Source organism: Podarcis melisellensis, assembly GCF_964234715.1.
Source record: "Podarcis melisellensis genome assembly, chromosome: 13".
Lineage (NCBI taxonomy): Eukaryota > Metazoa > Chordata > Lepidosauria > Squamata > Lacertidae > Podarcis > Podarcis melisellensis.
The window spans coordinates 20,590,329-20,603,773 of NC_138545.1; the positions used below are offsets into that span (position 1 = coordinate 20,590,329).

General features: G+C 45.6%; 1 protein-coding gene and 1 long non-coding RNA gene across 2 annotated transcripts in view; one reads left to right on the forward strand and one right to left on the reverse strand.

Annotated features, from left to right (window-relative positions):
• The window catches only part of LOC309355345, a 37,459-nt gene extending 33,650 nt beyond the window's left edge, over positions 1-3,809 (reverse strand). The window contains exon 1 of the long non-coding RNA XR_014162508.1: positions 3,163-3,809. This is a non-coding gene — a long non-coding RNA (uncharacterized lncRNA). The remainder of the gene's footprint in view (positions 1-3,162) is intronic.
• On the forward strand, positions 218-8,304 carry FLT3LG (fms related receptor tyrosine kinase 3 ligand). Its single transcript, XM_081886086.1, has 8 exons — positions 218-941; positions 2,119-2,241; positions 3,051-3,104; positions 3,830-3,976; positions 4,639-4,792; positions 6,489-6,661; positions 7,371-7,431; positions 7,953-8,304. Exons 1-7 carry the CDS (start codon positions 906-908, stop codon positions 7,401-7,403), a joined length of 720 nt encoding a protein of 239 aa, XP_081742212.1. The 5' UTR covers positions 218-905; the 3' UTR covers positions 7,404-7,431; positions 7,953-8,304.
• The last annotated feature ends 5,141 nt before the right edge of the window (positions 8,305-13,445 follow it).

A 13,445-nucleotide genomic window follows, 5' to 3' on the forward strand; every position in this document is an offset into this window, starting at 1 on the left:
TGGCCAGCCAGATTCCTGTGGGAAACCCTCAGGCAAGACATGACTATCTTGCGGTTCCCAGCAACTGGCATTCAGAAGCATACTGTCTCCATCCAGGGAGGCGGCACTCTGATAATGGTCTCGCCTGCTTTACGTCAACAGGAGCGCCCACCATGTCAGTCAGAAAATTCCCCACACGGATACAGCCATGCAGCTGACTCTGTAACCTGTGGAATTACACACACAGGAACTGCAACAGAAACAGCCCCATGGATGTGATGGAGGCTCTGATGCCCCAGGCTGCTCCAACAAGTTGGCCCCTGCATGGATGTTGAAATCCCCCACTACAGGTCAAATGGTGGATGACTGAAGAATCATTATGCGTAATGTGGCGTAATGGTTAGAGCATTGGACTAGGACCCTGGAAAGCAGAGTTCGAATCCCCAGTCAGCTGGGTGACCTTGGGCCAGTCACCATCTCATAGCCTAGCCTACCTCACAGGGTTGTTGTGAGGATGAAATGGGGAGGAGGAGACCCATGTTCACCACCTTGAGATCCTTGGAAGATAAACGCAATGAATAAATGAATAAACAGTGTTTCATGTGAACCAGTGCTATTTTTCTAGAAAAAGAGGTGCTGAAACTCACCCTGAGTGCCTCCCTTGTTCCCTTATAATGGCGAGTTCCGGAGAGTTCCAGCTCAAAAGAAGCCCAGATGTTAGGTATTTTTTATTATTTTGCATAAGTTGTAGTGCAAAACATCTGGAAGGCCCCACGCTGGTAAATGCTGGTTTTGCTACATCCCAAGTCCGTGTTTCCTTGGCCTCTTAACCCCTAACCATCCTTTCTTTTATCCCCACAGCTCCCCCCCCCCCTTTCTAGAGGGGTAATCCTCAGCATGTTGGTCATCCACCAGACCATGTGGAGATGATTTGGCGCCATGCAACCCCAGAGTCTTTTGTGGTAAGTTTCCAAAAACAATTGGCAGGATCAAGGAAGAGGCCTCAGCCTCTCCTGATATACTAGTCCAGGAATGGTGGCCGGAGAGGAAGAGGGAGGTTCTTTGGACCTCTCCTTACAGCATCACCATTATCTCCCCAGAACCAGGCGGCCTTAGTTCAATGCATGCTTTCCATCACTCAAAATCTGCGTTGCTCAAAAAGGCAGTGAATGGCAGAAAGCAAATTACTCAGCAAGCAATTTCCTTTCTATCATTCACTGCCTTTTTGAGCAACGCAAATTTCCCTTTTTAAAAAGTTTTTTTTGTCCTCGTGATTGCAGATGGGGGGAATGTTTCTGCAACCAGCCTCTTCCAGGCTATTCCATTCTCCTCGCCGCCACCTTTTCAGTCTTCTCCAACTGTCAGTCCACTGAGCTGTAGAGTTTACCTATTAGCAACAAACGACTGGGACCCGCAAGAAATGTTGCAGAATGACATGCTGCAGAGGGAAATGAGGAGCAGATGGGGCTTGTCAACCTGGGAAGGTAGCTCACCTGGGAGAAGGAAAACTCTGATTCTCAACCTCTGCTGCCTTGTGGCAACATTCATTCGTGAGAAAGGTTTTGGCAGTAAACCCTCCATACCCCTGGCCTTGCAAGACATCTTCGGGAGAAGAAAAAGCTATGGAGTAAGCCCTACACAAATTCAGAGTGGTTGAATGGTGTCTTGTACACCTTCCAACAACTCCTGTAGCCAAACTGATGCCAAACGTATTGCTCTGCTTTCCTTTGGGCCACATTAGTGAGGCTGAGAGGGGGGTCTTCTCATCTGGGCAGCCCAGGAACTCCATTGCCTATGTTTGCATGCTGAAATAGTCACTTTGGTGGGCTCCTCAGCCACAGCAAGTGCTATGATTCTCCACTAGTTTAACTTTACTCCTGGAGTCACACTCCATTGTCTCTCGGGAAAGTCCAATGCCAACATTCCCATTCTACTGTAAAGGAAGGAGGGTAAGATTTAGATGCCTTTAAAAGAGGATCAGGCAAGTAACAGATTTGCTCTGTCATGTATGTGACAGGTCTTCAGATATTTGAAGATGGAAGTTTGGGTCTGCATTGCATGCTAGCTGAGAGATGCTTGAGAGTTCTTTTGAGCTTTCACTTACTATATAAGCCAAAGAATTTTTTCCTCTCCTTCTAGGTCTTTGCTCTGCTGCTGCTGTTTCTCACCCAATGTGAGTCAAGCAAGAATTGCGTCTTTCAACATGTTCCGTTTGAGTCAACGAACAACACTCAGCTTTTTTTATCTAAAATTAAAGAACTGGTGAGTGTGCCCTCGAGCAGACTATATCAGGGCAGCGCTATTTTTCTAGAAAAATAGGTGCCAGAACTCACCATGAACCTCCCTCAAATAGATGTTGAACAGCATTGGGGATGTGATAAAATGTTGTAGGGACCATAGAGTTTAATTGCCAAGGGGCTGAGCCAATCATCCCATGCTACCACCTGAAATTGGCCCTGCAGGTAGAAATGCAACACTGCAGCGCTCATGGGAGTTGTGGTCCAAAACATGGAGAATTGTGCCAGGGTGATGAAGGCTCATCTAGATAAATGTAGATCAGGGGTCGGCAACGTTTTTTGAGGCCGATCCAGTCCACTCCCCGGCAGACCTCTCATTGGGCCAGAGCTTGCACGCCTGTGCATGCGCTTGAGCTATTTCTGTTGCTCTTCTGGGTCGGAAGAGCACCGGAAATAGTGTGTCCACATGCACATGGGTGGTTCTCTGTCCTGGAAGTGCGCCGGAAATAGCACGTAGACACGCGTACAGGCGCTCCTCCAGATGAGAAGCACCCATGCGCATGCGCACACGCTATTTCCGGTGCTTTTCTGGGACGGAAGTTGATCCCTGCAGCGAGAAAAATAATGGAAGCCCCACGTCGATCCACAGAACGGCCGTGGGCCGGTTTGAGGAAGCTCCTGGGCCAGAACCAGCCCATGGGCCTTAGATTGCCAACCTCTGACCTAGAGGGACCTTTAAAGCCTATTTAGAAACATTTCATGGATAGACTTTTCTTGCTCTTTAATCCATCCTCTCCCCTCATTCAACCCAGGCCTGTCTCTTTCTCTCCTCAGAAGCAGTACCTGCTCCTCAATTACCCAGTAGATATGCCATCCAACCTGAAACCGGTAAAGTCTTAAAAAACAACCTGTTAACTAAGGAAACAACTAGACATATGTTACCTACCATGGTGTTGTTATGTTACTTGAAAGGGCTGATCAGTTGCAATTATTTTAATTCAGGAGCGAATTTTTGCGTGGAGATGAAAATGTGTGCTGCCTCTCCTGTTACAAAAAGCAGAAGTTCCACCAGGAGTGGAAGGATTTGAAAGACAGTTCCTCTTGTGTCAATTGTGCTGCTGCCAGCCTGTGTGGGCAATACTGAATTAGATAGACCAAAAGTCTGACTCACTATAAAGGCTTATCTACACTTACCTTTTCCCTGTGCTTTCCAGGAAATGGTCCATGCTTTAAAACTCCATATCCAGGTGCCCTTTCCCACCCACCCCTCTCCGGAGCTTTCCTTGAGGGGGAAAAACACCTGCTCTTTATAGCTGAATTGGAGCAAACAGCAATTGGGGGTGGGCGGAACCTGAATTGCTGTTTGTTGTGCTTCTGCTTCAAAGAGCAGGTTTTCACGGGGAAATATCTGGGTCAAAAAAAGAGGAGTGCTTGGACACAAAGCTTTAAAGTGTGGACCTGAGCCTGGAAAACGTGGGTCAAAAGGTAAGTTTGGATGAGCCCTATGGCAGCTTTGTACGTTCTTAGTGGTTTCGAAAAAGAATACACCCCTGACTTTTTCCTAATCATGCATTCCTTCCTTATATTTCCACTCCCCCAATAATTTCCCCCAGGATGGATTCTGCAAGGAAATATGGGAAGTTCATCTCATAAACAAAAAGCTGAAGCATCTGGCCAGTGTATCCGGGAGTATCCTGGAGAAAATGTTCTTCAATATAACAGATCACATTGCCTCCTTTATTGAAAGATGTAACATTGAGGTAGGTCATGGGTGCTTTGGTAGGCAGCACAGGTCATTCCCCTCTCTTATTTATTCATCTAATAGCTGTTTTGAACCTGACCAGTCCTAAACACTAGCAATTATTTGTATTTGTTAAGGATATTTAAAAATAATTAAGTTAAAATTTGGATCAGAATGAAATACCACAAGGTGCTCCTCCCTCCAGATTAAGCCAGGCCCCTCCTCATGCCAGGTAGGAATGGAGAAGAATTTCAATTCAGTTCGCATTGAAAGGTGAACTTACCTAACTTCCAAAGCAAAATACAAGCTGAAACGCAACCATGGGCCTCTAAGGTCAATGGAGAAATCCAGTCTTGCTTGCATTTTCTTTAAAACCTACCTAATTCAAACTTTTTAAACCTATTTGGCTCCAGAGTTAATGCCTGCAGTCAGCAGCACCAGTGGGAGTAAAGAACAGCTGAGGAAGAGGGTGATTTTCAGCAGGAAACTGCCACAGGGCCCTGATCCACAGTAGGGGCCTGCGGCTGTTTTGTCTTCAAAACAGAAGTAGCCCCGTTTAAGTGCCGCAACTTCATGTGTAATTTGGCCCCAGTTCCTAAGGTGTGGTGGCATGGCTTGTGGGCTCGCTATACATCAGGACGAAGCTGCTGGGCTTGACTTTTTTCTCTTGGGCCTTAACAGGATAGTTGTGTCCGTTTTGTGGGGACAAACATCACTCAGTTCTTGAATCCGGTTCCTTACCACATCGGAAGCCTGGCGGACAAGATGGAGAAACTCATCGAACTGAAAGAGTCTGCTGACTACAGTAATTGCACCATTATTCAGTGCCAACCAGGTAACATTCCAGGTGGTCAGGGTGTGGGGGAGCAAGGCTGTGGGGATACAGAGGGGATACATTTCTGCTATGGGGGGCTGACACAGTGGGGCAATGCCATGGAGCTGCCCTCATAAAACTGGTGTCGCTGCTGCTTATCAAGGTGGTTCACTGGCATGGCAGGGGGGTGGCAAACTTGGAGCAGAGCCTATCTGTGCCCACACAGCCCTGAGCTCCCCACCACCTCCCTGCACCCCAACCCGGTCAGTGGCAGTGATGACAGGGTTACGAAGGTGGCTTTGCAACCCTGCCCCACTGCCCCAGTCACTCCTGTTTTCCACTGGGTGAACAACTTGCTATGGTGTGTATGAAACGGTATGTGGTGAGCTGATCAAAGAGGATGGTTTCACCCCAGTGTTGACAATATGGGGAGGCAGAGAAAATGAGCAAAAGTCGCCTCGCTATCTTGGCAGAATACAAATGCTTTGCCTTCTGAGTGGTTGCATTTATGCTCTGAAGGTTCGTTTCCACCAGAAATAATACTTAGCATCCATACAGTGCTTTGGAGATTTCAGAATGCTTCACAAACATTATCACAGTAGCCATGACAACCACGCCCAACATCAACACTTCTGCCCGTCCCCCAACTTCTAGGCCCACCTGGTCGCAATAGGTCCTTGACATACTGCGCCACTCTGGGTAAATTTAAATAGCTGCCCTTGGTGGCCTCACTACGGCTGCCACTGTAATTTCCCAGAATTCCCCAGACCAAAATGACTTCAGGGGCATTGTGGGAAGTTTAAAATGGCAACTCGCAGCTGTTGGCAAGTAAGCTCAAGGGTGGAGGCCTAGCAGAGGGCATTTTGCCAGGGAGCCCCTCAGACCTGAAGCTGCCCCTGTTTACAACATTGGTATTATCATGCCCAGCTTGCAGTAAGGGAGAACTGAGGCAGAGAGAAAAGTCAGTTGCCTAAGCCCACTGAGTATGTGGCTGTGGTCTGATTTGAACTCAGGACTTCCCAACTTACAGCTCACACCCAGCTGTCAGTGTCACCAACATCTGCAGCCCCAGGACTGCATGAAACCCTGGTTTCTACCACAGGGCCCACTTGATTTATTGAACAAACTTTATATACCTCTGGTTTGTATCAAAACCTCTTAAGTGGTTTACAATTTTATCTCTCTTTCTCCTTTTCCTTCCCTCCACCCTTTCTTTTTTGTCTTTCCTAAGGCATATCTACACTTGAGGACCCATACTTCTTTATCTCTCCCCCAGGAAATCATGGGAGTTTTAGTTCGGCAGAGGGAGAATTTAGAGGCCCTGAACAGCGTTCTCAGCACCCGCAATAAACTACAATTCCCATGATTCCTTCGGGTGGGGGAGTCCATGACAATTAAACCAGTGGACCATTGTTTAATAATTTGTGGTGTAGAGATGCTCTCGCTCTTTCTCCTTCTTCTCCCCATTGACTTTCTCCCCGTTTTTCTCCCTCTCCCCTTAAAAAACAAAACCAAATATTGTGGTGCCAATCACTTGATGGCAGGCCACCATCCGCCTCTTGTGAAACCAATGCAATACTCTGCATCTGTTGTCATAAAAAAGTGGTTCAGCAACACTCTATGGGTATCCTCTCAATATTATCCACTCTCTGCCCCTCGCTTGTTACCGGAAGGCATTCAATCTGCCCCTATAGGTCAGTCTCTCTCTGTACTGCAGACTCTTTTACTACTCCAGTCACCAAAATCGTTACAGAGACCCATGATAGAGTCCAGTCGTCTCAGCAAACCCCACTTCAGAGATCTCACTGGGGACCATTTCTACTTCTGCTTCTCATTCCCATTTCCTGCTTTCTACTCATCATGACACGTCCATTAAGGAACCTATTTCAGGTAAGCAAGAAGCCTTTTCAAAAAGCTCTGGGATATTATGTTCTGGGCACTCACTGAGCCATGGCTGACAAGGATCTGATGGGAATTGCAGTCCCAAGTTTCTAAAGGGCACGAGGTTGGGAAATACTGTCCTAGGTAAGGATTGGGGGGGGGGTGTTCCGATTCAGTTTGTCTTTAAAGGCAAACCTATTTGATTCGTTGTTTCTGAAGCAATCTGAGAACCCAAACATGGCCGTCCTTTGACATTTGCGCTTCCCCAAATTTTGCAATTCTCCAGCCCAGCAAATGTGTACAAAAATTCATACACTGGGGTAAGCCATCCCTAAAAATGCATATATTGGTGAAAATAACATACGAAAATGCAGTGTTTCCCAGACTTAACAATAATCACATGCCCCTTTTGAGCGTTTACCTCTTCTCAGACAAAGATAATTTGGGGGTAGTTTTAATAATGCAATTTTACCTAGGCTAGAGTCGCATGTTTGTGCTTGCAGTATACATGGGGGGACGAGCCACACAGCATCCCTGCCTTTGATCAATCATCCCAGGATAGGTAACCACAGAATCCTGTCACTCTCGCATGGGCCCAACCCTCACCTTTCAGCACTATGTGTGACATTGGCTCCACCATCACCAGTAGTACTATTATCTCCTCCACCCACACCAGTCAATTTGAGATGTAATCATAGCTCCATATTTCATCCCCCAGAGGCTCCCAAGGTTTCAGGAAACGCCCGTTTGAGCCTTCAGAGCACCTTTGGGGAATAAAGGTAAGGGTAAGACTTTCCTGTATTTCCGTATTTCTGTGACAAAAGGCACATAGAAATAAATCTCTCGGAAAATAATTTCTGTTGGGGGAAATTGCTTTGCAAAAACGTGTGTTCAATAAAATTGTGTACAAATATTAAATTTGCACTAAAAGGCTGGGGAGTTTTCACAAGGACTTTTTAATTTTTTATGAAACTGTAAACCAATGAGGATATGTGGTTTAGAAAAATGAGAAACTGAGAAAAAGCCCCCAAATGGACAGATTTCATCCATTCCTACGGAGGAACAACCAATTACATAAGCTCCACTCTTGAACTCTGAAACGTTACTTACCTGGCAAACGTTTACAGCCACCTGAGTGAGAATTAGACTCCAGGGCAAGCTTCAGGGTCTTACCTAGTGGGGAATATTGCAAAATGACCAAATGATTTGTGTTTTTTTTGCAACCTCCTTACTCCTGGCTTCTCTTCTGCCCAGGCCCCAACCAATGTTTTTTTATTGTCATCTTATCTTCCTCCCACAGCATCTTCAGGCATGAATGGCCCCCTCCACAGTGAATGGGACGGCGTCCTTTTGCTCACACACCATCAACAGCAGCACATGCCCCGCTCCCACTGTTTTCTCCCTGGAGGACTGGACTTCCATAGCTATTGGGGGGAGACAGGCAGTGGGGAGAGAGACTTATCTGCAGCATCTCTCTGAGGAGGAGCTGTGTGGGCATCAGTTCCGGATTCTGCCACTGGGTGTTGCTGCACCGCCATTTTTATATTGAGAAGAATGAGAGGAGAAAGACATGGACAGTTTTTTTGTTGCTAATATATATATGTATATATATTATTTTGTATAAATAAAAATAAAATACAAATAAACAAAAATGTTTAGTAGCCATGTGAACGTATCATTTAAGTAGCATGAACCAAAAGGAATTCTGTCCCATTAAACTTTAATTAGTTTAATGTAAATGCCCAGTGCACTTCCTTCTTTAAAAGTCTCACCACGGCAGAGGATTTCGCGCAGCAGCTAAGAAGGGCAGGAGAGGCAGCATCTTCCCAAAAGGAGTCCTGGAGCATGCGGTTTGTAAATCAAAAATAAGGTTTATTTACAAAACACCCAAAAACAATCCTGGCGACGAACCACACATCTCAGCAAAACACACACCCAAAAGGGAGAAGGGGGGAAGAACAAACAAACAGGGGGACTATTTATACAGACTCATGTTCCTGGAAGCCTAATGACCTCCAGCTGCTCAGTGATTAGAGCGTTTCTGCTACTCTTTTAACCCTTTGATAGCAACACCCCCTCTCGCTCGTAACACTGAGCTGTACCAACCTTAATACAAATTTAAACCTGAACAGAAACATTTATGAGATTGCGGACTCAAAGCTTTTGTAAAACCGTCTGCGAGATTTTCTTGGCTTGGACAATACTTTAGTTCAATTAAACCTTGTTTTACACTTTGGCATACATTTTGATAACGGATATCCAAGTGTTTTGTGTGCGCCTTGAATTGACCTGATTTAGCTAGTTTAATACAAGGTTGATTGTCTTCCCACACTCTGATAGGTAGGGAACATTCTCCAAACAATTCTTGTACCAGTTGCTTATAAAATTCCAGTTCTCTACATATATCTGATAACGCATTGAACTCAGATTCAGTTGAACTTAAAGCTATAAGTGATTGTTTTCTTGATCTCCAACCAATTAGTGCATTTCCAAATTTTATCGCCATTCCTGACACTGATTTTCTATCTGGTCCAGCATCTGCCCAACTGCTGTCGGCCCAACATTCAAGTTGTGTGCTGCCCTCTGCTGATAGTTTTAAGCGAAAGCTTTTGGTAGTTTGGAGATACCTTAAAACTCTTTTTACTCCTTGCCAAGCATGCATTGATGGTTTTTCAGCTTGTCTACACAGCATGTTGACAGCATATGTTATATCGGGCCGAGTCCACTGTGCAATGTGGAGTAGACTGCCTATCGCTGACTGGTAAACCCCGGGATTACAGAACTCTGCCTTTTGCTCAGTTTGAGCATCCTTTGTGTAACTTAACTCCATTGGGGTTTTAACACCAGCACAGTTGTTCATTTTAAACCTTTCCAGCAACTGCTGGATTTTAGCTTCTTGGCTAAGCCAATAGTTACCATTTTCATCTTGCTGAATTTTAACTCCTAGATAAACAGATACATTGCCTAGTGATTTTATCTGAAACTTTTCTCCAAGCTTTGTGGCAAATTGTTGTGCAAGTTTATCATCCTTTCCACTGTATAATAAATCGTCAACAAATATCAAAACTGCTTCTTGTTCACATCCCGAGCCTTTTAGATAAAGACACGCATCTGCTGCGCTCTTTCTGAACCCCATGCTCTCTAGAGCATCGTTTAAGCAGGGATTCCAATTACGGGCGGACTGTTTCAACCCATAAATGGATTTGTGTAGGCGCCAGACCTGGTTTGGCTTGTCTCCTTCAAAACCTGGTGGTGGTGTCATATAGACTTCCTCCTGTAAGTCTGCATTTAAATAAGCCACATTGACATCAAAATGAAACAGCTTATTTCCCTTCTTAGCTGAAGAGGCTAGAAGCATTCTTAATGACTCCGATCTTGAAGTAGGGGCATAGATTTGAGAATAGTGAACACCTTTGCGCTGCGAAAACCCTTTTGCAACTAGCCGGGCTTTATATTGCAACTCTTCAGTAGTTGTGGGCTTTAAACGATATACCCATCGACAACCTACAGCTTGTTGCCCTTTCGGAAGCTCTGTACTTGTAAACACACCGAGAGACTTCATTGAAGCCATCTCTTTTTCCATTGCTTCCTGCCACTTTACGGCTTCTGAGCTTGGAAGCTGTTGTACTTCCATATAGCTTTCTGGCTCACACTGTGCCATATTTACGTATACACTTGTCACCTTAAACCGCTCTGGCGGCTTGCCCTTCGTGGCGCGTTTAGACCTGCGCAATTGCTCCTCTTGTGCCCCCTCTGACCGTTGGCTGTCAGAATCTGTCTCAGACTTTATATCTGGACGTGCCTCTAGGGATAAAGACCTCCGTTTAGATACCTCCCTTGGGCTTGGTGTTGCAGGTGACCTGCTTTGCTTTTGCTGTCTGCTAGGCCTACTGACTGGCGAAGTTGGAGCACTCCTAGATTCTGGCTTTTCTACCTTAGGAGAAGAACCTCGTGCCTGATCAGAATCTGCATCTGAACCATGTGCACCATCCCTTTCTGGCTCATCACTCTCTGGACTTTCTTTCTCAGCATGAATGCCTAAATCATCTCTCAAAATGTCAGGGTTAGCGTGTAAGTGAGTCCATCCGGACTGCTCACAAAAATCAGCGCTCCTACTGAGGACCACTCTTGTAGTATCCCCACCTGGGTCCACAAACCTCCAAGATTTGGCATGTGGTTCGTACCCGCAAAAGATGAGTTTCCTAGCCCTTGGACTTCCCTTTTTCCTTAACGCTTTTGGGATAAGTACATAGGCTTGAGATCCAAACACCCGAAAGTAATTAACTTTGGGCTTCTTCCCATATAAAGCAAAATAAGGCGTAGTATCAATTACCGAATTATATACTCGGTTCAGAATATGAGTAGCCGCCTGCCAGGCTTCCGCCCAGTAACTTTGAGGAAGTTTAGCATCAAACAACATAGAGTTTGCCAACTCTTGCAGAACCCTATTTTTACGTTCGGCCACGCCTCCTTCTTGGGGGGAATAAGGTGTAGACAGACGATGCTTAATTCCCTTTTTCTTAAAGAAATTCTGCAACACAGACCCGGTAAATTCTGACCCTCTGTCTGTCTGAAAAGCAAGTACTCTAGTACCGAATTCAAGTTCTACTGCATGAACCCAATTTTTAACTGTTTCTGCAGTATCTGCTTTTGTTTTGAGAGGAAAAAACCATGTAACCTTTGTTTTGTCATCCGAGAGACACAGTGCATACTTCGAACCTCCCATGCTAGCAACAGGCATTGGGCCACATAGGTCCATATGCACAAGTTGGAATACTTTGTCAGATTTCCTATCTGAACTGGGATAGCTGCATCTATGAACCTTCGCACTTTTGCATGCAGTACAATCCAAATACTTAGTACATTTGTTCAATTTGCACCCTTCTGATAATTCAGGTTGCCTTTTAACATACTGAAAATTAATATGCCCTAAACGGCGGTGCCATAAATGAACACAAGAATTATGGGTAGGCGTGTTCACACAACCAGCATGAACCTGTTCAACTTCATCTGGACTTGTCTCAAAATAATATAACCCATTTCTGCATTCCACCTGCAAAAGAGATACGTTATTCTTTGAAATAGTGCAAACCCCATTTTCAAACACAGTTTTAAACCCATTTCTATCAAGTTCTGACACAGACAAAATACACCCCTTCAGTCCCTTTAGCACGTAGGCATCAATTTCTGTTTGCAAACAATTCAAGAACACTGTGCCTACAGTCTCTAAGGAACGTTTAGTTGAATCTGCCATTGTCACAACTTTAGGGGTTTGCAAATGTCTGCAATTCTGCAAACGTACACTAGATGGCGCCACCAGGTGGTGAGATGCACCACTGTCGATCAACCAGCGTAGATTGCTGCCTTGGCCACGCCCTTGCATCAACGCCATTGCTGAAGCCATGTGCTGTGTGCTGTGGGAGTAGCCACGACCTCCTCCTCTTCTTCGACGTCCCCTGGAACTCCTTGTCTGGTAACTAGGGGTAACGGCCTTGTTGCTGTCTTGACCAGGTTCACGTGTGCAATTCCTGATTAGATGGGAAGGGGAACCACAGCGAAAACAGTGTCTAGCTGCAAAAGCATTTACTGTGTGCTCAAACTCAGCATCAACACTCTTAGGCACAGCATAACTCCCCTTTAAAGACAAACCTCTTTCTCTTTGCCTTTTATCCTGTTCATCCGCAAGCCGAGAAGAAATGTATTCAAGGGTTAATTCAGTTGAAGGCATAGCTTCCAAAGTTAGAGCTAGAGTCTCATAGCTTTTATCAAGAGAAGACAACAATATGTATGACTGCTGCTCCATAGAGAAAGGAATGCCCAGCTGCCTTAGTTGATTAAAGGCAGACACCATTTTGGCAATATGTTCTTTCACACACGCTCCCGGTTGGAGACGTAAATCAAACAAACATCTTGTAGCATGGATCTTGGCCCCCGCAGTGTTTCTGGAATTTAACCGCTGCAGAACCGTCCAGACCTCATGCGTGTTCTTTAACTCAGAAACATAAGGCATTTGCTCTGGTCCCACTGCCAAAACTAGTAGACCTTGGGCTTTCCTGTCGCGTTTCTGTGAAGCTGCTGCTGCTGCTTTGGCTTCTGCAGACGCGTCTGCAGCTGCCTGTAAAGGCGGTGCTTCAGTACAGCTCCACAACTCTTTTGCTTGCAACCAAACCCTTACTCTAGCCTTCCAATCTTGCCAATTTTTCCCATTGAGTCGCGTAAACGGGACAGTAAAACTTTCCTGGGACTCTGCCATCCTCCCTGGGGCTTAGGAACGATACTCACACACCTGTAGACCGTCTCCCAGCTGCTGAGGTGGCTCCTTGAGGAATCAGACGTCTTCCAGCGAGTACAAACTGCGCAGTGCCTCTTTAAAACTTTTCTAGGCACGTTGCAGGACTCAAGCTGCTTTGGAGGCTTTCGTTGTCGGCAACCGCTTCTGTCTTCACTCCAGTCCTTGCATAAATCACTCTGAACTGCTCTCCTTATCTCCTTCTTGACGTACAAACATCCATAACCTGTCCCATTAAACTTTAATTAGTTTAATGTAAATGCCCAGTGCACTTCCTTCTTTAAAAGTCTCACCACGGCAGAGGATTTCGCGCAGCAGCTAAGAAGGGCAGGAGAGGCAGCATCTTCCCAAAAAGGAGTCCTGGAGCATGCGGTTTGTAAATCAAAAATAAGGTTTATTTACAAAACACCCAAAAACAATCCTGGCGACGAACCACACATCTCAGCAAAACACACACCCAAAAGGGAGAAGGGGGGAAGAACAAACAAACAGGGGGACTATTTA

Excerpts from the sequence above, each read along its gene's own strand:
- FLT3LG (XM_081886086.1), top strand. The coding sequence starts at position 906 with ATGATTTGGCGCCATGCAACCCCAGAGTCTTTTGTG. Across the intron at positions 3,105-3,829 it reads TGCCATCCAACCTGAAACCG|GATGGATTCTGCAAGGAAAT; the intron begins GTAAAGTCTTAA and ends AATTTCCCCCAG. Across the intron at positions 4,793-6,488 it reads CATTATTCAGTGCCAACCAG|ACTCTTTTACTACTCCAGTC; the intron begins GTAACATTCCAG and ends TCTGTACTGCAG.